The sequence below is a fragment of the Carettochelys insculpta genome, chromosome 5, assembly GCF_033958435.1.
Source record: "Carettochelys insculpta isolate YL-2023 chromosome 5, ASM3395843v1, whole genome shotgun sequence".
In the NCBI taxonomy this organism is placed as follows: Eukaryota; Metazoa; Chordata; order Testudines; family Carettochelyidae; genus Carettochelys; species Carettochelys insculpta.
Window position 1 is genome coordinate 110852209 of NC_134141.1, and position 24276 is coordinate 110876484.

At 39.7% G+C, this 24276-nt stretch overlaps 1 protein-coding gene across 7 annotated transcripts in view; it reads left to right on the forward strand.

The window, feature by feature from the left end:
* Positions 1 to 24276, forward strand: part of TCF4 (transcription factor 4) — a 353182-nt gene that overhangs the window by 96810 nt on the left and 232096 nt on the right. For all 7 annotated transcript variants that reach the window (XM_074995760.1, XM_074995762.1, XM_074995765.1 and 4 more), the window contains 2 exons: positions 14821 to 14882; positions 18605 to 18701. In XM_074995760.1, the coding sequence (XP_074851861.1) occupies positions 14821 to 14882; positions 18605 to 18701 (159 nt within the window). The remainder of the gene's footprint in view (positions 1 to 14820; positions 14883 to 18604; positions 18702 to 24276) is intronic.

Here is a 24276-nt window from a genome sequence, read left to right on the forward strand (position 1 = left end):
CGAGAGGCAGTAGAAATCTTCCATCAATCTAGCAAGTCTAACTACAGTGCCCAGGGTGTAAAATTTTTTACAGCCCTGAGAGACCTAGCTAGGTCAGTCTAAGGGTATATCCGTACTACTCAGGAGATCGATCTGGTCAGAGTAGGTCTTTCAGGATTCAATTTCACGCACCTAGAAAGGATGCATGAAGTTGAAGTATCGGGGTCAACAGTCAGCCCCTGAGATGAGAAGTAAGGGAGGTCAATTGGAGAATGGTCAGAAAAGTCAATTGTAGATACATCAAGTCTAGCTACACAGTTGCCATAGCTAGAAATGTGTATCAATGATTGACTTTAAGGTCTAGTGTAGACCTGGCCTAATTGTCTGAGTAGATTGGGTCTCAGACCCAGATCCTGCAAAGACATATTCAACTTCACATGCTCTTGATAAAATCTTGGTTCCATTGTTAATGGGTGCCTTCAGTTGTACATAATTTCCCCCTATAAATGGGATTATTCATGAGGAGTTCACAGCTTATTTTTGGGATACCTGTAGGATTAATTTACAAGTGAGTTAAAATAGACTTAACAAATATTAATTGCTGATGTTTTCATTTCTAAAAATTGGAAAATGCATAATAGTTTTAAGTACCGTTTTATGAAGGAATGAAGGTTAGTTAACCATTGACTGTAGATAGTACATCCCATCTCACTTAAAACCCTCTTCAAGCAAGATAAAAACGCAAAGGACAGATATGTAAGGGACAGACTTCCATCTGTGGAGCATCTTGATGGTGTGTGCCACATATAACCCTGTCATGGCCACAGGCAGATTCCTGATGAGAATAATCCATCGACCCAGGTCTGGACTCTGGGACATTCAAGATTCTTCCTTGCAAAAATGCAGACGAGGGTTTGTATGTATTTGTAGCCCCTGAACAAAGCTGAGGACTGGGAATAGAGTATCATGGTGGCAGTATATAAAGAATGGGAAACATTCACCCAGAATCTGCAAAGTTTTATGCCAATTTGTAGGGGTAAGCAAATTATGCAAGGTTACTGTTTATTTTAAAGCAAAAATAACAAGAAGTCCTGTGGCACCTTATTGACTAGCTGATATTTTGAGCATAAGCTTCTGTGGGCAAAGGCCCACTTTGGCAGATGCAATGTAGCAGAGATTCCAGAAGTATAATTGTACAGACTGATGAAAAGGAAGGAGTCCCAGTCAAGAGGAAGGCTAGAGCTGACAAGCAGTTAATATGGAGGTATGAACATCAAGAAAGGAGAAACTACTTTTATGGTTGGCCAGCCACTCCCTGTTTCTATTCAAATCCTTTACTTATTTTGTAAAATTTACAAATGAACTGTATCTCAGCACTTTCTCTTTGGAATCTGTTTTTCAAGTTTTTTTTGTTGCAGGATGGCTACTATTAAATCTGTTACTGAGTGTCCAGGTAGATTGAAGTGTTCTCCTACAGGTTTTTGTATGTTAGGGGTTATAGTGGACCTCAAGCTAAATATGAGTCAACAGTGTGATGCTGTTGCAAAAAAAAGCAAACATGATTCTGGGGTGCATTAACAGGTGTGTAGTGAACAAGACACGAGAAGTCATTCTTCCGCTTTACTCTGTGCTGGTTAGGCCTCAGCTGGAGTACCGTGTCCAGTTCTGGGCAGCGCAGTTCAAGAAAGATGTGGAGAAATTAGAGAAGGTCCAGAGAAGAGCGACAAGAATGATAAAAGGTCTAATGAATGTGACCTATGAAGAAAGGCTGAAAGAATTGGGCTTGTTTAGTTTGGAAAAGAGAAGATTGAGGGGCAACATGGTAGTGGTTTTCAGGTATCTAAAAGGGTGTCATAAGGAGGAGGGAAAAAACTTGTTCTTTTTGGCCTCTGAGGATAGAACAAGAGGCAATGGACTTAAACTGCAGCAAGGGAGGTTTAGATTGGACATTAGGAAAAAGGTCTTAACTGTCAGGGTGGTCAAACAGTGGAATAAATTGCCAAGGGAGGTTGTGGAATCTCCAACGCTGGAGATATTTAAGAACAGGTTAAATAGATGTCTGTCAGGGATGGTTTAGACAGTACTTGGTCCTGCTATTAGAACATAAGAACGGCCATACTGGGTCAGATCAAAGGTCCATCCAGCCCAGTATCCTGTCTGCCAACAGTGGCCAGTGCCAGGTGCCCCAGAGGAGGTGAACCAAAGACAATGATCAAGCGATTTGTCTCCTGCCATCCATCTCCTGCCTTTGACTAAAGGCTAGAGGCACCATACTTTACCCTTGTCTAATAGCCATTTATGGACCTAACCTCCAAAAATTTATCAAGCTCTTTTTTAAACTCCGTTAGAGTGCTGGCCTTCACAGCTTCCTCTGGCAAGGAGTTCCACAGGTTGACTATGAGCTGTGTGAAGAAAAATTTTCTTTTATTAGTTTTGAACCTACTACCCATTAATTTCATTTGGTGTCCTCTAGTTCTTATGTTATGGGAACAAGTAAATAACTTTCCAATATTTACTTTCTCCACACCATTCATGATTTTATATTCCTCTATCATATCGCCCCTCAATCTCCTCTTCTCTAGACTGAAAAGTCCCAGTCTCTTTAGCCTCTCCTCATATGGGACCCTTTCCAAATCCTTAATCATTTTAGTTGCCCTTTTCTGAACCTTTTCTAATGCCAGTATATCTTTTTTGAGGTGAGGAGACCCCATCTGCACACAGTACTCAAGATGTGGGCGTACCATAGTTTTATATAGGGGAAATATGATATTCTTTGTCTTATTCTTTATCCCTTTTTTAATAATTCCTAACATCCTATTTGCTTCACTGACTGACGCTGCACGCTGCGTTGATGTTTTCAGAGAACTATCCACTATAATTCCAAGACCCCTTTCCTGATCTGTTGTATCTAAATTTGCCCCCATCACATTGTATGTATGATTGGGGTTATTTTTCCCAATGTGCATTACCTTACAGTTACCCACATTAAATTTCATTTGCCATTTTGCTGCCCAATCACTCAGTTTGCTGAGATCTTTTTGAAGTTCTTCACAATCTACTTTGGTTTTGACTATCCTGAACAGCTTGGTATCATCTGCAAACTTTGCCACCTCACTGCTTACCCCTTTCTCGAGATCATTGATGAACAAGTTGAACAGGATTGGTCCCAGGACTGACCCTTGGGGAACACCACTAGTTAACCCCCTCCATTGTGAAAATTTACCATTTATTCCAACACTTTGTTTCCTGTCTTTTAACCAGTTTCCAATCCATGAAAGGATCTTTCCTCCTATCCCATGACCACCTAATTTACATAAGAGCCTTTGGTGAGGGACCTTGTCAAAGGCTTTCTGGAGATCTAAGTATATTATGTCCACTGGATCCCCCCTGTCTGCATGTTTGTAAACCCCTTCAAAGAACTCTAATAGGTTAGTAAGACACGACTTCCCTCTACAGAAACCATGCTGACTTTTGCCCAACAAATCATGTTCTTCTACGTGTCTAACAATTTTATTCTTTACTATTGTTTCTACTGATTTGCCCGGTACTGATGTTAGACTTACCGGTCTGTAATTGCCAGGGTCTCCTCTAGAGCCCTTTTTAAATATTGGCGTTACATTACCTGTCTTCCAGCCATTGGGTACCGAAGCTGATTTAAAGGATAGGTTACAAGCCACCATTAATAGCTCTGCAATTTCACATTTGAGTTCTTTCAGAACCCTTGGGTGAATGCCATCTGGTCCTAGAGACTTGTTACTGTTTAGCTTATGAATTAGTTCCAAAACCTCTTCTACTGACACTTCAGTCTGGGACAGTTCCTCAGATTTGTCATCTACAAAGGACGGCTCAGATTTGGGAACCTCTGTAATATCCTCAGCCATGAAGACTGAAGCAAAGAAATCATTTAGTTTCTCTGCAATGGCATTATCTTCCTTGATTGCTCCTTTTATATCTCTATTGCCCAGGGGTCCCACTGCTTTTTTAGCGGGCTTCCTGCTTCTAATGTACTTAAAAAAAATTTTACTATTGTTTTTTGAATTTATGCCTAACCGTTCCTCAAAATCTTTTTTGGCTTTTCTTATTACATTTTTACACTTAATTTGGCAGTTTTTGGCCATGTCTACACTAGCCTAAAACTTCGAAATGGCCATGCAAATGGCCATTTCGAAGTTTACTAATGAAGCACTGAAATACATATTCAGCGCCTCATTAGCATGTGGGCGGCCGTGGCACTTCGAAATTGACGCGGCTCGTCTAGACGGGGCTCCTTTTCGAAAGGACCCCTGCTATTTCAAAGTCCCTTTATTCCTATCAGCAGATGGGAATAAGGGGACTTCGAAGTAGCTGGGGTCCCTTCGAAAAGGAGCCCTGTCTGGGCAAGCCGTGTGGCGGTGAGCTGCATCAATTTCGAAGTGCTGTGGCTGCCCGCATGCTAATGAGGCGCTGAATATATATTTCAGCGCTTCATTAGTAAGCTTTGAAATGGCCATTTGCATGGCCATTTCGAAATTTTTGGCCAGTGTAGACGTAGCCTTTATGTTCCTTTCTATTTTCCTCACTAGGATTTGACTTTCACTTTTTAAAGATGCGTTTTTATCTCTCACTGCCTCTTTTACATGGTTGTTAGACCACGGTGGCTCTTTTTTAGGTCAGGGGGCTGGACTCGATGGCCTCTAGAGGTCCCTTCCGGTCCTAGTATTCTATGATATGATTCGATGATATGATATACCATTCCCAAGATCTGATTTGTGTCCATTTATTTTTTTATGTAGAGACTGTCCAGTTTGGCCAATGCATATGTCAGAGGGGCATTGTTGGGCACCTGATGACATATATTGTATTAGTATATGTGCAGGTGAATGAGTCGCTGATGGTGTGGTTGATGTGGTTAGGTCCTTTGAGGGTGTCAGTGGTGTAGATATGTGGGTAGAGTGACCACCAAGGTTTGTTGCATGGATTGGTTCCTGAGTTCTAGAGTCACTGTGGTGTAGTCTGTAGTTGCTGGTGAGAATTTGTTTCAGGTTGGCAGGCTGTCTGTCGGTGATGACTGGTCTGCCTCCCAAGATCTGTGAGAGTGAGGAATCATTGCCCAGGAAGGGTTGTAGATCACTGATGATGCGCTGGAGAGGTTTTAGCTGGAGGGAATATGTGGTGGCCAGTGGTGTTCTGTTGTATTCCTTGTTGGGCCTGTCTTGTGGCAGATGGCTTCTGGGCACACGTTGGGCTCTGTCAGTCTGCTTCTTCACTTCCTTAGGTAGGTAAGGAAAGCTTGATAAAGGTCTTTTAGGTGTGTTTTCTCAATCTGAGAGACTGGAGCAAATGCGATTGTACCTTAGCGCTTGGCTGTATACAATGGATTGTGTGGTGTGCCCTGAATAGAAGCTGGAGGCATCTAGTTAAACATAGTGGTCCATGGGCTACCAAAACCAATCAAATTTGTTGTTAGTAATGTTGATAAATGGATAGGTATATAAAAACCACTCCCCCTAAGCCAGATAGCATTTTTCAAGATGAAGAACTGTTTATATTTTTTAAAAGAATACATCCTCTCACACTAGCTAGGGTTTGTTTTACTTAGTGAGCTCCATCATGTGTACTTTATATTGATTTACTTTTTTAAAACCCTAACTGAGATAAGGAATTAGTAGTTCTAAACAATAGGAACTACATGTTCCGCTGTGATCAAGGAATTAGATAATCAGGCATGTTTGCTTAAAGGGCCTGTATCTTGAGGCTTTTATAGGGCAATATTAAAGCCCTGAGCCCTCTTATTATGCCAATACCCAGAAGATTGCTTTAATGAGAAGTAAAGGGCCTTTTTCCAATTAGAAGGGAATAACTGTATTAAGTTCCTGTGTTATGTCAACCTGCTTTGATTTGATTACTGCGAAAGAAATGGATTTATCTGTCAGTGTTACTTAATTAAGCCTTCTCATTGATGTTTTGCAGAGTAATATAGTGTGGCTTGCACATTTAAGTCTAAATACAAAGAAGATTGGTTGAAAGCTAAGATGCAGTCTCTGAAGATAAAGTACAGGAGCAATTGCTTGTCACTTTCGGATCACTGGCCAAAACTTTAACATAGGTAGAAAAACGTGAGCATTTTAAAGATTTAAGTTAAAATAAGGTTGAGAGCAAGGAGTTTTCAGTGAAGTTTTCCTCTGGCAGAAATTTCAGCTTTTATAATCTGCCTTATCAGGGAACAGAGAGGGAAGGTGGGCTCACTCGGGATACACCGTGTAAGAGTACTGAATAGCAAGTATAGGTGAATTGAATAGTGTCTTGGGAACATCCTTCTGACTTGGTGGAGGGTATCAATCCCCCATCCACTTTTTGACCCCCTTTCTACTGTCTCTGACTCAGCTGTCCTTCACCATATTAGTCTCAGTTATATGGAGTAATTGTGGGATGTCCAGAATCTACATGTTTTTCTTTAACTGATTCATAAAAAGTGCCCCCTCGCTCACATATATGTTCTTAGTACTACTCAAAAATAAATACAAAATACACAAAATATAGCTCTAACCACTCTCAAACTTTGCAATCCTATCTCTGCTATTATCCGTAGGTCAGCCGAAAAGGTCTGACAATGTGGATATTTACACCTTATTTTCAGAGGGAAAATTTCTGATAAAGCATGTTTTAAATAATATACTAATTTTTAAAAGAAATATCCATACATATAAGCTTTATAAGGATTTGTCTGCATCCCGACTGTTATAAGAATTATTTCATCAAAGGAGTAAACTGGATATATCGTAGAAATAGTAAAACTGACTCTAGTCAGTCAAGTGCTGTCCATGACAAAATGTAAGCAAATGGAATAATAGAGACATTCATATTTCCTTTTCAGCTACAAATTTAACCTCTCTAATCCATGACCCTTGGGACCTGACCAAGAGCTGTGGAATGAGAGAGTTCCAGATTGGAGAGGTTCAACTTGTATAAGAATCTTAGGTAAACTACGTTCTGGATCCTGCATTTTCAGTCACACATCGGCCCTTGCATCTTCGCAGTGCACAGTGGATTTCAGCTAATTCCCCATATGTAAAAGAGCTTGCCCCCATGGAACAGATTGCTGGATAAGGGCCTAAAAAGTGGATACAAAAAGTTCAGACATGCATGTAATTTTCAGGTTGATGCAACTCCTTTAAAAGCTTGACCGAGATGCTGCTGTTTGCGCTGCCCCTTCATGTATTTCAGACATCTGGCAGACCACCAGCCGCATCAGAAAATGGAGCACTGATGTTATGTGTTGGTAACACATAACTCATTTGACATGGCCCTGTAGTCCTCAGTAGTTCAAGCTTCCAGGTGCTTTTCAAGTAGCGCCTTAAGTAGAACACACTGCAGTAACCTCTCCTTGAGGGTTCACAAGCATGGGTTACTATGGTGAGTACTACAGCAGGAATGAATGGTCATAGTCTCTGCGCTAAACTGTAGATGGAAAGGAAAATAAAAAGCATTCTATGCCACTGTTGTCATGTGGGAATTCAAGAGTAACTAAAGATGCAATATAGCTGAAGACTATATGTATATAAAAACAAAAGTGCTTCAAAACGTTCAGTAGGAGGCATGTGCCCAGCTCTGGCGAAGTCCTTTGGATGTTTGCTCCCTATCAGCATTTTCCATCATATCCGATTTGAGACTAAATCATTTTGCTCCCCGAATTCTGTTCAACACTGAGTATGGAGAGAGTCTACCCTGTCTGAGATAGGCAAACAGCTATGTAGATTTGAGTGTCAGCCGTGTACAGATGATATTGCAGGCCATAATGTTAATGGAATTAGTCATATGAGTCAAGTTAGTCAGGTTAAGTCTGCAGAATGAGCCTTCATTGTTCCTAAGGTGTTGGGATGGAAATGTTCTGGTTAAATGTAAAACATTGTTATTAATTACCATTATGTAATGGATGCAGATAGCACTACCCAAAGTGGCTGCTTTTGTTTCACTTTCAGGCTATGTCTAGACTGAAGAGATCTGTCCACAAAAAGATGCATAAATTGCCCAATGCATTTGCCTACCTTGTGCGGACAGTTCTGTCTGCAGAGGCTTTCCCAACATTTGGCCTGTCCACATGGGGCCAAATGTCAGTAAAACCTCCTCTGCCAACACATCCGTTCTTCCTCGTGGAACAAGGATGACTGGGATGTCGACAGAAGGATCCTGGAGTGAAGTTTGCAATCTAGACATAGCCTCAGTTCGGCCGAAAATTAATTTAGCCTTTTCAAATATGCAAGTCTTTTTTAGATTCCAAGGCAAGCTTTAGGAGGTAGAAGACCAGTTTTGTAGTGTTTTTTGGTTTGTTGGTGATGTTTGCAGCAGTATCATTAACACTGTGACAGCATTCACATTCTAAACTTCATTTTTGGAGGTTTATAAATCAGCCATAAACATTTACAGCAGGCTGATATTTGGGACACCTGGTAAGTGATTAGTTTATAGTCTCATGTAATCATATTTGGTATTTTTGGAAAGAGAAAAAAGAAACATCATAAATATAAATGAGTCAATATAAGAAAGTTAGAGCTATTCATATGGACAAAAATGTTCATAACATGCACTATTAGTTTGCCTAAGGTTTAATCTGGATCTTGGAAGTGTCCTTGCTTGGCCGTCAAATGCTTCATCCTGAGCTCATTGTAGGAGCATCTCCATTAACTTCAGTAGACTTCGAATTAGAACCTGAAAGCATTAATTATCAGTTACATAACACACATTATTTTAAAAATATGCTGCTTAATTAACTGAATGGCATGGTTGAGCTGATCTGTCAGGTAAATGATACACATTTTGTTTCTTTGTCTAGAGCTTAATTAAATATTTACCTGACAATGTCTTTTCTTATTAACACTTTCATTGAGATAATAGGAGTTATTATACGGGGACAAAATAAAATCAAACAAAATTCTTAAATATTTTGTTTAAAAAACATTAATAGCCATCCGCATATTTTTAGGTTTCACAACATATGTGTTTTGATCCTCAGCCTCTTAAGGGCCCAAGTTAGAAGTTCAAATGTACAATTTGGTACCCAGTTATCTGTATTAAAATATATTATACAGTAACACAGCATTTCCCAAACTAGGTTGGCCACGAAACCCTTTTGGGCTTGGAATGTATTGACAGAACACATGTATTCTGGTTGAGGGGATGGTGGTGGAAGATTTCACACTGAAAAATTGCCACATGTGATGCTCAAAAGTTGATATAAAAGTGTTAGGCTTTTTAGAGGTCTTTTATTTTAAAAAGAACAAAAAATAACGACAAAATCATATGAATGAACAACTAATATCCTTCTGATAGGAGGATAGCAAACCTATAAGTATAAAAATTAAGTACAAACCCCAAACAAAACATCAATGTAACAGTTGAAAGACGGAAAGTTAGTGTCATTCTTTTGTACAAAAATAGAAAGGACAATATTATTTAAAAAAAACTATCCATTTTTAAAGCTAAAAACATTTTATGAAAAAGAAGTGCAGAACAAATTAGGTAAGGAAAATATTTTTAAATGTTGTGTTTTTATGAATTTCTTACTGTTACAGAAAACTACTGGAAAATGATAATAAGTAACATTTCACAGTTTTCTAAGGAGGTGAAGTGTTTTTGCATCTTTTGATCACAAATCCACTTAGTATTAGGAATGATGTTGGAGAGTTGGATCCTCACATCAGGTGCAACATCACGTGATTTCTCTGGGCACTGCTCTGTTTCAGGAACGAGTCCTACAGTAACAACTATATTATTATGAATGTGTTTCAAATATCAATATACCTACAAAGAAAATACTATTCAAATACTTTAGTATTTTTGATACACACATAATTTAGAAGGAAAAATATTGCTAGCATGAGATTTTTTTCGAGAAACACTTATTCACATTGCGTGGAACACAGTTTGGGAAATGCAGCATTAAAAGCTTTTGTGGTTCATCTTGTTGGTGGAATTTAGCTGGGGTTACCAGCTAAGAGTTTGGAGTGTGGCAGGAGCATCAAGGCAGAGGAATAGGTTGTCGGAGGATGTATGGGATCTGGGCTGGGGGTGATCCAGGGGCACAGGGCCCAATAACACAGCTTTTACTGTATTTACACTTATATGTCCGTATGTGTAATTAGATTTAAAGCAGTGTTTATTGATGGCCATGCCAGCTAAAAAAGGATATAGTGGGCATAGTGGAGAATTTGGAGATGGGTGATACGCATGATTGCAGGCATAGAAAGATTTGTAAGCGAAAAGAGATGTAAAATTACAGGATTATTTTGGATAGAATTTGAAAAAGAGAGATGGTATAGAGGGATACAAAATGTGAATGGTGAAGAGAATGTAAACTGAGCTCTTCTGGTCACTTTTGTTATATAAATGATTAAAGAAATGAAAATATAACAAATTTAAACTGGTAAAATTATTATTATTTATTTTATTTGCCGTTCTCTGAGTACAGCCTGTGAAATTCATTACCATTACATATAACTGAGACCAACAGCTTATCAGGAATACAAAAAACTGCAGACATCTTTATGGATAATGAGAATATCCACAATTACATTAGAGAGCTTTTGTCTTGAAACATAAAGGTGCTTTAAAAAAATCCTTAAAATCAGGCATAAGAGAGTCTGGGTGTTTCTTCAGCACTAACTACATGTCTTAACTTCCTGGATCAGCTTCTAGAAGTGCTGGGACATAAATCAACTCTTTCTCAAAAAAGTGCCACAGCTCCGATTCAGTGAGCGCCAGATCTCTTTTAGCCCCAGTCCCTTTGACTCACAGAAGATTGACTGTATGACCCTGAAATGTCAGAAGGGTGCTTAAATATAATAATAATAGCAACAAACAGATTTAGGCTATGTCTACACTAGCCTGCCTGCCTTCGGAAGGGGGATGCTAATTAGACACTTTGGCATATGCTAATAAGGCACTGCAATGAATATGCACCACCTAATTAGCATAAGGGCGACCCCGGCACTTCAAAAGTTCCGCTTTCGATTGCACACTGCTCATCTACACGGGGTCCTTTTGAGAAAGACCCCTCACACTTCCAAATGCCCTTATTCCTGTTTGGCTATAAGAATAAGGGGATTTTGAAGTGTGTGGGGTCCTTTGGAAAAGGACCCGTGTAGATGAGGCACACATGATCAAAAGCAGTACTTTTGAAGTGCTGTGTCCACCATTATGCTAATGAGGCACTGCAATGAATGTGCAGCTCCTCAATAGCATATCCCAAAGTGTCTCATTAGCATCCCCCTTTCAAAGAAGGAGGGCTAGTGTAAATATAGCCTTAATGAAATATAACACACTATGAAAAAAGACAGTGAAATTTGCCTTTCTGGCCCCTATCAACTAAGTCTGTTAGGCATGTGCTTAATTTTGAATACAGTAAACTCTTTCATGTTTGGCAGCCCCGGGATGGGGAGGTTGCTGGATATTTAAATATTGTGGATAATAGAGAAGTATAACTAGTAATGCATAACACTAAAGAAAAACAAGATTAGATATTAAGAAACAATCAGAAATGTATGCAGAGTACTTCATGTACCAACAGCAGTAATATTGTATAGAATCATAGAATGCTATGACTGGAAGGGACCTTGAGAAGTCATGGAGTCCTGCCCTCATGGTAGGACCAAGTACTGTCTAGACCATCCCTGACAGACATTTATCTAACCTGTTCTTGAATATCTTCAGAGATGGAGATTCCATAACCTCCCTAGACAATTTATTCCAGTGTTTGACCACCCTGACAGTTAGGAACTGACAGTTTAGAAACTTTTTCTAATGTCCAACCTAAACCTGCCTTGCTGCAGTTTAAGCCCATTGCTTCTTGCTCTATCCTCAGAGGCCAAGAAGAACAAGTTTTCTCCTTCCTCCTTATGACACCTTTTTAGATCCTTGAAAACTGCTATCATGTTCTCCCCCTTGATCTTCTTTTTTTCCAAACTAAACAAGCCCAATTCTTTCGGCCTTTCTTCATAGCTCATATTCTCTAGACCTTTGATCATTCTTGTTGCTCTTTTCTGGACCCTTTCTAATTTCTCCACGTCTTTCTTGAAATGTGCTGCCCGGAACTGGACACGATATTCCCACTGAGGCCTACCGAGAGCAGAGTAAAGCGGAAGAATGGCGTGTTGTGTCTTGTTCACAACGCACCTGTTAATGCATCCCAGAATCATTCTTCCGCTCTACTCTGCGGCCAGTTTGCATTTTGAAAGGAGCACTTCTGAAACATGACTGCCTGCAGTTATGCTAATGAGACACTCAATATTCATATCAGCGCTTCCTTTAACAATTCTGATCCATGTCATTTACATGCCCCTTCCAAAAGAGAGGGGCATGTGTAGGCACGGCCCTTTGGTCTAAGGATCTTGAAGCACAAATAATTTTCCTTGGCCCCTTGTGGTTGCCTGGTGCAGCCCCAGCTAGCCTGCTGCCTGAGCCCCATGCAGCCTCCAGAGCTGCCCGTGCCAGCCTCCTGTATACCTGAGAACTGTGCTGCCAGAGCTGTGTGCCCAAGCCCCACACTGCAGGGCCCAGCTGCTGGGACCAGCCATGTACCCCAGCCATGGTCCAGTCACCTGAGGTGCCTGCCCAAGCCCCACACTGCCAAGGCCAGCCACCCACCCACCATCCTGAGCCTCCTGAGCCCCATGCTGCTGGGGCCAGCCACCCACCCACCAGCCTGAGCTGCCCAAGCCCCACGAGTCCCACGATCTGGCTGGCCGCCTGAGCCCTGCAAACGCTGTGAGCTGCCCACCCACGCCCCTCTTCTGCCCTCCTGCAAAGCCAGGCACCCCCAGTCTCCCATATAACCCCATCCTCCTCCTCCTCCTCTCCCCCAACCCACACTCACTGTCATTTGTAGAAGGCAACTAGCTCCACATGGGTCTTTGCCAACTGCCTGCTTTTTATAGTGGCTGTGCTGGGTCACCCACATAAAATGGCAGGGGCTGAGAGCTGGAAGCAAAGGCTGGATCTTTCTTCAGGTGGGGGGAATAATGGGTGGACTGGGTTGCTTCGTGCCTCACCCCTGCAATTGCTTTATGCCCCCTGAGGGGGCTAGGCCCCCCAGTTTGGGAAACCATGACATAGAGGGCGCTAGGTCTTGCTGTGAGTGCAGGGGATTGAACTTGATGGCCTCTTGAAGTCCCTTCCAGTTTTGTGAATCTAGGTTCTGTACACATGCTGACTAGAGTGATCTGTTGAGGAGAAAAGGCAGGAGCTGTGATTCCCCAGCCAGTACTCTCACCAGCATTTCTTATACTTTTTGAGAGTACAGAACACCAAACAATAAAAATTTATGTGGAACACCTAGGAAAATTTTCTTCAAAAAATAATGGGACAAAAAAACCCAAAAAAACAAAAACAAAACCTAAACCACAACATATATAATTTCATCAGGTATCCTAGTAATGGAGAAATAACATTGTATTTGCTTTTAATAGCAAAACATAAAATCCATCAGTGTATTTTTACATCAGTCCTGGCATACTCGTGAGTTTTTCACGGAACACAAGTATTCTGCCAAACATAGTTTAAGAAACACGACTCTAGACCTGTGGTGTCCAACCAGTTCTGAAGCAGTAGCTACTATAGGGCTACTGCTATAGTGAACTAGCCAAATTATTCTGAAAATGTATTTATTATATATTTATTGTTCAAGCCAAGTAGCCACACTCAAAGCAGCCAAATAGCCCTATGTGACTAGTAGCTAGCACGTTGGACACCTCAGCTGTATTTTTCCTATTGTAAGCTGCAACTGCCTCATGTAGACGACATGAACGTGCAGAGGATGGTGGAGCACATCACTGAAGACATCTAAATCTAATGGAAAGATTCTCATTGACTTCGATAAGCATTGCATCAGACACTAAGGCAGTGGTGTCCAAAAGGAAGATACCAAATCACCATATCTTTCTGCCCCCGGAGCCATCGCCAGAGCTAAAATTCCCAGCCCCAAGCCACGCACCCCACACAGTGCAATGGCTCAGACAGTGGCGCTGGGGTCTTGCATGGTGGGGGCCCGGGTACTGTGTGGCTGGCTCTGGCGCTGCACAGTGGGGCAGCTCCTCAGGTGCCTCACTGCACAGGTCTTGGGGCTGCACACCTTGGGGCTAGGTGGATCTGGTGGTGTGCCACTGTGCAGCCCTCAGAGCCAGCCATGTGCTTCCTGAGCCGCTCGTGCTGCATGGCACCTGAAGAGCCTCTGTGAGAGATGCTATGCTGCCATCCGAGTTCCGCACCAGCCCGCCGACCCACTTTTGCCACAATACGTTTCCCCATTCACCACATGTGGCCAACAGGGAGCGCAATGTACAGCGTAGCACTAAGGAGATTCAGGAAAATGCTTAAGTACGGGATTATGTACATCTTTATTCAGTAGAGTGACTAAACGTGTGCATAACTCAACTTGACTTCCCTGGGACTTAACTACGTTCTTTCGTGAATTTGAGCCTGACTGAGAATCTGTGTAGGAACATTTTATATTAACTTCTGGGTTTTGTCTATTTTATCACATCTTCCTTTTGGTGTTCGATTATATGTATTTTGTGTCAAGGACTTTGGTGCAACTCAGAGTCAGTTTTTTTAAGTCTTGTGAAACACAGAGTCACCGAAGTAATTTTTATGTTTAAACTTCTAGTTCCTGAGGGTCCAGTTCATTTCTGCTGTGAATTTAAATGAGCTAATTTAAGTGGCTGGGTCAGAAGCCACGATCATTGTAGTAGCCCTGTGCCTGATTCTTAATTAAAGGCAACAGGAGATTAATTTGAAACATTAATTTAAAAGTGCTTACATAAAAGGAAAGAATTTATTGCAATAAAGCCTAAAGAACTTTTTTGTCCCTAGATGTAGAAGACAGAACTAGCTCAGGGTCCTGGGGGAATGGAGGACATCCTAGTCCATCCAGGGTAAGTATGTCTAATCTTTTCCCTAAACCAGACTTCCTGCATATGTAAATTTACAATCTTAAATTTGAGTTTTACACTTGATTGCATTGAAAAATGTACATGCAAAGTTGGCTGTAGACCAGCTTCTCTTCAAAATTGCTTTTTTTACATTCTTATCTGATCCTGTGATTAAATTTGACACCTGCTCCACTCTTGCTAACAGCTAGCAAAAATTTTCATTAGTCATTCATCCTTGCTAGTTAGTATCAGCAATTGAGCCAACACTGTGTTAAATCAGTACTATGAGTTGTTGTTTTTTTTTGTTACCGTTGACATTTCGCTTTCAGTAGTTACTTGCTGGGAGATTTTGTGTCTCACTGGCACAAATATCAACTTGCAAAGAATCCATTGCATAGAATCAGAAAGCATGTGTACATTCAAAATGTACTGCCTCATCACTGGGGGTCAGATACTGTGACCCTTCCTAACACTGAATGGTATCTTGTAATCTTAGCACCATGGGGTTAGAAGGGACCAAAAGGCTCATTTAATCTTAACTCCCTAACAAGATGCAGGATTAATCCTCATTCTGTGGGTAAGCCCCACTGATGTGGAACTACTGGAAGGCAAAGCTACTATTTCTTAAGAGTGGACAAGTGTTTTCAAGGGTGGAAAAATCTTAGCCTGCATTTCTTTGTTCCCACTCATTCCAGCCATTTACAATGTCTTCCTACTTCTCTTCAGGCAATCCTCCCTGAATTATTCTAACTCAGCCTTCTGTTCAGCCTCTTTTGGAGTCTTCATTTGAAAAGGCAGAGTTCAAGAGACTAAGAAAAGAGTATAAGTTTTTTTTTAAACTAGTATTCCCTTCTTTGGTGGGGTTATATTCTGAATGTCTTTGAAACATGACATTAACTCATTACAGGCTACGTATGTGAGACTTAGGGAATCCTCAACTGTTTGGAAACAGTTTTTCACCAACTGCAGGCCTGTGGTCTGCCAATACAATTGTTCAATCATAGACAAACATGTATCTGTATCTGTATCTGTATCTGTATCTGTATCTGTAAATTAGTACTCCTTTTCATTAACATTTTCCTATTTTGTGTGTACACATCCAAATTTGCACACATCCTTACCTATTTACTTCTGAGTGTGGATATGTTTGGGTCACAGAAGAGGTAACCAGCTTGACGATGTAGCCCTCAAACATAGTTAAGGTCTACCAGTCTTCTCCCCGAAGGTTGAAGGGATTATACCTCACCTTCCAAAGTCAGACCATTTCAGAGGTCTGTGGATACTGACTTCTTTTGTCTTCAGGCAGTGAGCTACTAGCTTTTATTTTTAAAGTATGGTAGCATCTTCCTACTTACCAGTAACTTTCCTGAGCCATTGCTCTACCTGTCAAGTTTGACATTCTAATGCATTATGTGGATGAGACAAGGAAATCTTTCCTGCTCCTCACGTTATAATGCACACACACTGACATAAAATTAATTCCTAACCAAACGTAGTTACTGAACTAGTACGTACCCTGGGAATTGCTGAGACACCGGATATTTCTTGTTATTTTTATAATTGCCAGAATGCAACAGAATACGTTGGCTTTGACTTTGAGAAAGTTGTGTTTAGAATTTCATGGAGTCTCAGGATTCAGTTTCCATTTATTTAAGTAATAAGAAATATCCCTTCCAATAAGGCTATATACACATTTTCCAACTGTTATGCCCACTTACGACCTAAATTGTATAACCTTTACATACATTGGGTGTATCGGACACCTCGGTACTCCCATCGAAATCTACTCACATAATTAAAAGTTCACCAATGTAAGGTTTGCACAATCAAATGCAATGAAAAATGCCCAGCTGTGAGCGCTTTAATTTGGCAGGCCTCTCAGGCAGGCCACAGAATCTTTGATCCTGTGCCCCAATCCAGTTGCTGGATCAGGACCTTAATAGTGTTCTGAGATTGGGCTAAAAAATCACTGTATATAGTGTATACTTCAGGAGCACGATTACTACTTTGTTTTCTGTGAATCCATGATATAAAATTATATAAGGCAAAACATGGCTTCACCCTATTTAAAAAGTTTGTTTACATGTCTGCTTAATTGTCTTTTAATGAATGTGAAGGAACAGGGTTTGCCAGCATTGCTAACTGAGATTCAGCATCCTAGAGTAACAGTCTAGTGAAGTGAAAGACTGTTATTAATACTTTTGTCCATTCTTTTTCCTCCCCTGAGCAGATTCTGCCTTATGCCAACTGAAGCTTCTAAGTAAATTTACTTTGTGTTGCATTACACTGTAGCCAGCTGAGCAGAATGATTTCCCCCCACCCCATCTCCATGTACTGCAGGTCAGGATTGAATCTCAACCATTTTCACAGAAGAGGAAAAGCAAATCATCATTTCTCTTTATAGCTGGTTTAGCATCCATACATAATTACAGCCATTATTTCAAAATAACTAAACTTGTGTCTACTTAATGCTACTGCTATTTCCAAATAATTTCAAAATAGTGGTTGGCTTAATTCAAAATTGATAAACCTCATTCCACGTGGAATAGCACCTATTTTGAAATAGTTTTTTCGAAATAGGTGCTGGGGAGACGGGGAATAGAGCCTATTTCGAAAGAAGCTGTAGTGTGCCCAATGATTCTATTTCAAAATAGGCTTTAGGTGCTGTATTTTGAAATGCATTTTTGTGTGTATGAAGGTTATTTCAAAATACTGTTTCTGTGTAGGCATTCAGTAAACCCTCGAGTTAGGCGGGGGTTGTGTTCCTGCAACTCCCACGTAACTCAAATTTTTGCACAGGTTTCCTGCTCCTGTCAGGGCCCGCAGGTGTGTTAACCCAAGACACATGCAATTCAATTGCATGTATCTCGGGGATTTACTGTATCCTAAATGTCAGTTTACCAGCATGTCATGAGAGTCTGTAAGTACAGTCCTGGGGCAAAATGCTGAGTTTTGACCAGCCTTCCACTCCAACTTTCTGGTCATCTTATGCAAATCACTTGACCTCTGTGCGTCTGTTTCCCCATCTTCATCATTTTTATAATTACATTTAAGGTTTTACACGAGTAGACTAGGATGCTGTGATGGGGATGCATTGAAAATATGCACCCTGGTTCTGAAAATATATACACGTTTTTAGCTTATGCCCAGTGACTAGTTCCATTGACTTCAGTGGAAGTACTCACAGAATATGAAGTTAAGCTCATGGATTAGTCCTAACAATTTTGGGGTCTTGCTCCTTAATGAGAGAAGTAGTATTAAACACCCAAGCACTTGATGCCCAATACTGACCTTGTGTGCATATAGCATCCACTGGGTTAAAATAGCAGTTTTTTTTAACCTAAAGATAATAGATTTTAAAAAAGAAAACCAGATATATTTTTTCTTCTCCCCAGTTGAGATGAAAGCAGAAAGACTGACATGGTAGATGAAAGATGTTTGATGGTTGGCACAGCACCAAGCTCCCCAGTAAATGTGTGTCAACCATCACATGGGTGTGTCCACAAGCTAAACACAATTTTTAACAAAATGAAAATTTGAAAGTTGGTTCAAATTTTGGAATGTATTGCCTCCTACAAAAACCAGGGGAAGAGGTCAAGGGAGGGAATAATGTTTCTTTAGGATTCAGAATTGAGGAGGAAAGTATAACCTTCCTCTGCTGTTCTTATAGAAAATGTTTGTGTTAAAATTTTAAAACTCTTTTCCTCTTTCCGATTTGTTAACAGAACTATGGAGATGGGACTCACTATGATCACATGGCAAGCAGAGACCTTGGGTCACATGACAATCTTTCTCCTCCTTTTGTCAATTCCAGAATACAAAGTAAGAAGAAATCATATTTTTAAATGTCATTTTATTTTTCAAAGGGTTAATTTGTCTAAGTGGAAGTGAGTAAACCGTAGTTTAATTGGAGGCCCTACATACTTCTCCCAAGCATTTTCTGTTTGTTATACTTAGTCTTTGGGGAGGAAATGCTAAATTTTGCCTCTTGAGGAACATCATGTTTTCAAAAATGTATATCAGTGCTGTTTACTGAATAGCATCTGTTTTCTTTATGTAAGAAGTGTACGGCATTTGAAGCAGTAACTGCATTTTTTACGTGGAGTGGTACATGTACTTGTCCTGAGGCTTCAGTTTTTCTTGAAAGGTGTGACCACTTAGCAGAGAATTATTCAGAACTTCTAAAGAACAAAAAATGTTGCTGAAATTATTACAAATAAATGTTCTTTAAAAGGGACAGATAAATAACAAGATTTTGAGATCAAAAACAATTGTTTTGTCTGGATCATGATGGATCATTGCCTGTTGGGACTTGCAGTCTCTTTGGACTGCAAACTTCTGGATTAAAGATGAAGTTGCCTGCAGTGTGCTCTGCTTAGAAAAAGCCAAATTCAACCCATGGCATCTGGCAAGCCAGCCCTCACAGCTAAGGAAAGCTTGGATGTCCCTGCATTTATTTTAACAGTGCTAGCAAGTATTTAGTGTAGTGGCTTTAACTTTAGCATTATAATGAAAGGCTATAATTATTTGCAATTGAATGATAACTACTTTTTTAAAATCATGGTTGATAAATGAGTTTGGTTAAAGTAAATATATGATGTAAAAATATTAGTAATCCTTGTGCTTAGCCAAAATCACACCCTTGCACTGTAGTTATCAATGAACTAGCTGAAATGCCATGATTTAAACAATTGAAAGTATGCCAAAGAAAACACAGAGCTTGTAATTGTGATATATCATTTTGTGAATGTAACGTAGTCTCCTAAAATATGTCTTGTCTTTTAATATGAGGAAATATTTGTGAGTTGTTTAACGTTCGGGATAATGTTGAAGCTTGTAATCATTTATATGTATTCCCACTCAAAACATAGTTACAACTTCAAGGTTCTGACTTAAGCCAACAAAAGCAAGGCAATTTGAACACTCCCTTCTTAATTCTTAACTCACGCTATTGGGTTTAGGTAGAGCAAATATTTTACAAACAGTCAGACATGTCTGTGAACTCACTGAGCTTGATACAGTCACATTTAACCCTTTAATGCATATTTTTGCAATTTAATAGTCTGTCTCTTTTTCTCTCTCCATTTCTGCTTTACCCAATAAATAAATAACATTAGTCTGTAATTGTTTCCTTCTCATTATGGGAAAATGCTGCTTTCTCTTTTTTCAAAATGTATTCATTATGATAAAATACAGTCTTTCACATTTTTGAGGAATAAAACAACAGATTGATTAGACTTTTAAAAACCCACATTTTTCTTAAATGTGATTTTTCTGCTGGAGCCTGATTGCAAAGTCAATGGGAGTTTCACAGCTGCAGCTAAGAAGATAATCAGTCCTCAGTTTTTCTGACTGCACCAACATTGTCAAATTTGAGAGAGCTCTCCATAGTACTTGGTTTGTAATGGTCATCATGCTGAAAGAACCTGCAGTGTCCTTAAGTTTCAGTGTATGTACATTTATTGCATAAATAAAATCATTTGGAAATAAGAATACTGATGTTCCTACATAGGCAGATTGGGTGTGTGTATGTGTCTGAGAGAAAGAGGCTAACAGCTTCTGACAAGTGTGTTATTGTGTAATAATGCACGCCTACTGTTGAAGCCAATCAGCTTGCTCTCTCAATCTAAAGCATTTTGTAACCTTAATTTAAAATCGTTCTCTGGTAATTAGAGCAGATTCCTTTTAATTTGTGCCTGTTTAGGCAGCAAATGGCATGGAAACCGCACTGTTTTATTCCCCACTCCCATTAATCTCCTGAAACCTACATTGTTCCCAACCTGCTCAGGTGTGCAAGGTGCAGAGGTAGGGGTGTCTCAGGGGGTTCCCTATGTCTCTTGTGCTGCCTATGAAGAGACCAGAGAGTTTCATTAGGGAGTGGAGGCTGGGTAGTACCCTCTGATGCTGGCTACCCAAATATGGGAGATAAAGTAGTGAACTGTAGCACTGTTACCACATCTTCTGGGGCACTGGCCAGCAGAGCTTTTAAGAAGGTGGATAAGAGCTGTAACACTCCCGAGCCAGATGCCAGACAAAATTCCCTTAGGAGCTTTTGCTTCAGTCCTTATACACCCTTGCCACTTCCAGTACAGCACTATCCCCAGATCTAAAGAAGTAGGTCTGCCCCACAGAAGTTCATCACCTCATAAATTGTTTGGTTGGTCTTTAAAGTGATACATGGCTGCTTTTTTGTTTTGCTTGATGGCAATAGTTAGCTTTGACTTCCACATTTAGGACTTGAGGCTATCTGCTGTACTGTGCTGAAGAATGCTGTTAGGTCAGTGAATCTCCCCATATTCATAATGAAAGCACTGCTCTGTCAGGTAAGCTGTCTGGTCTGAAACACAGGTCTTTATTGTATTTGGAATGTTACGTTTTCCACCTCAGGTGAATTATGAACAGAATAAGACTCTGTTTTGGGTGTGACAGTTTTACCTGGCATGAATAAAACTTCTTCAGAGCTGAGGCTAAAGCAATGTTCTGCCAGGTAGAAAGTTAGAGAGCAGTTTACTAACTGGTTCAAAAGTTGATGATTAGAAATATAATCATTTAAATATGCAGAGTGAATTCTTTGAGGGATGATTAACTATTTAATACTTCTGAGCAGCAAGGGTCCCTATTTTCTCCTGTGTCTTATATGGTTTTACACACTTATCTAGTCATGAATGATGATGATAATCCAATAAAACAATCAGTTATGCTGTTTATTCCCCCCAAAATTTCCACAACCATAACTGCTGTTAATTTCTGCTGATTACATTATATCTATGATTTTATGATGAATTCTAGCTGTTGCGACTGAGTCCATCCATAGCAAATATTGGCTGTGGCTCCCAGCACATGTTTTATCCGTTTCCCTCTTCCTATATTCTCATCAGATTAGCCAAAGAAAAGGTTCTCCACAGATCTGGTGTGGAACAATTTGCACCTGTAGAGAGAGACTAATTTTATTTACATCCTCATCTTTCTGCTAGCAATTGATACAAATATAGAGCCTGATTATCATCCAACTTGAGCCTGTTTTATACTAGTTTATCTGTATTGACTTCAATGGAGTTACTCCTGATTTATGGTGGCATGAAAACGGAATCAAGACCTTAGTAGTTTCTTAATCCACAGCTTTTATCTGATTAAAAAGAACATCACACTATTATTACTTTTAACAATAAATGGTACAATAAATGTTTTATGGTAGTGCTTATAATTTAGTAACCACATTTGATGTCAGCTAAGTACATGAAGAGCAATATTAATTTTACAGAAAAGAGTTAGTCAATTGAATTTCCTTTTATATTTTAAAATATTTAGTTTTGTAATGTGAGCTGTAAACCTAAAAGAGTTGACCTTATTGGCTTTTGAATTCTGATGTTTTAGCATATTTTTTATCTTTATCATCATCATCATCGGAGATAAATGGCACTGTGTAGACCCAAGTAAGTATGCAGAGAATGGATCGGGGAAACCCAAAATTTCAATGTATGTGTCATCAGTGCACCTTGTTCCAGACCTGCAACATTTGATATATTTGGCCTTCTCTTGAGCGCATTTGATTTGAATGGTTTGATGTTTTTGTGGTGCAAGCAAATCAAATGGCCACTAAGGATAGTTGGTCTCACAATCCTGAGACCAATGCCTTCAATCAGTTTTGGACTCAGGCCAACAAAAGTGCAAGTTTATCATTTTAACCCACATCATCTTCTTATTCCCTCAACATGAAATGATATGAGAAATTCATCAGAGGTCTTCATATCTGTGCTATTAACTTAACCTGTAAACTGATGTGAGTTTGCATATTTCTCTTGTACCAGCCAATAAGAAATCATTTATTTCTTTAGGTGGGCAGTCAGGGTCACATTTATGTATGGCCCTCTGTTGGCAAAAACGCAGAGAGAATGAAAGCAACTTTGCTTTCTGCTTCATGCTCACGTCATGGGCGAGATGCAATTCTTAGCCACTGTACCCAGAGAACACAAGGGCATCAGGAAGTTAGTGCTAACATCTGTGTTAGTCTCAAGATAATGTGTTCCCCCACCCACACATGCACTCCAGCCAGTAAAGGTACAGTCTATAAAATGATGTGTCTGGGACCTACTCCACCCTAACAGACCCTTCAGAAGCATGGTGCCTATGTCAGGCATAGTATCTCAGGCGTGCTACTTTTATTTCTTATCATAGGTATGTACCTTATTGGCTTAATATAACTATAATGTGCATGATATAGCATAAGATCTTAACTTTAAAGAACGAATAGATTTCCAGGAAAGAAAGATTTGGAATATAAATGTTATTGACAGCATAGAGATGAGCCATGAATATGTCAAGAACTGTTTGTGAATGTAGGCCTACAGTGTCAGCTTTTGTTTACTAGCAATCTATTTTAATTGAATGGTGATTTTTTTTAAGTGTCCACATTCTTGCTGACAGTATTTAAATTAATCTTTGCTTCAAGCCATTTAGTAATTGGCTACAAGGAATTAACAGAAGTATAGCATGGCAAGAACTTACTTTTTTCCTCCAAAACTGTTGCTGTCACATATTGAAACAGTTATCTTTCTGTGTCTACATAGTCCTGATAGGCTATTTTGTTTTCACAATAAATGAATGCTACACAATTGACCCAATAAGAATACACAAGGACTGGTAATACTACAGACTATGGAATACATTGGTATAATTGCACGTTATGACACAATGACTGCTTGATTCTTTGTCAGCTGTTCTGATCCTACCCATGATATCTTGCTGGTTCATTAAATCATTTATTAATATACAGTAACTTTTTACTAAAATTCCTGTGATTTAATGGAAGAGTTCACTGCAAGTATTAGTATGAGGTTTCAGACAATGTTGAAGAAAGCTCTTGGCTTATTTGGTGACCTTTTGAATCTCATCTGGGTTAGTGGTTGATATTTTGATTTGGTTACTGTGGTCATATTGTGACAGCTGCTGGTTCATTATAATTCAGTTCCTCTGCTCAATTAGCCTAGCAGGAATATTAAGCTTTGTGTTGCTTCAGAGTAGTTCTAACCATGCTGGGTGTAACGCAGTACACAGTGAATGGTGAAATGTTGTGAATGCTTCCAGACCCCAGTAGCAGCCCTCTGAAGGAGAATAGCACAGTCTTCTTACCAAAAACCGCATTTAAGTATGCAAAGAAGGATAAAAAAAACTAAATGGAGACTTTACCAATTCCAGTGATCCCTGGACCCTGGTTACTTGAAGGCTGGTTACTGGCCACTGTTTCGATCAGAGTCAAGTTTGTTTGTTTGTTTATTAAAAAAAAAATACACATTAAACACTTTGTGCAGTTCTCCTGGTCTACCCCCATCCTCCATACCCCTTCAAATGTTTCTAACATTGGTAATATAGGTTTTATGTATGTTACTAAGCAAACTAA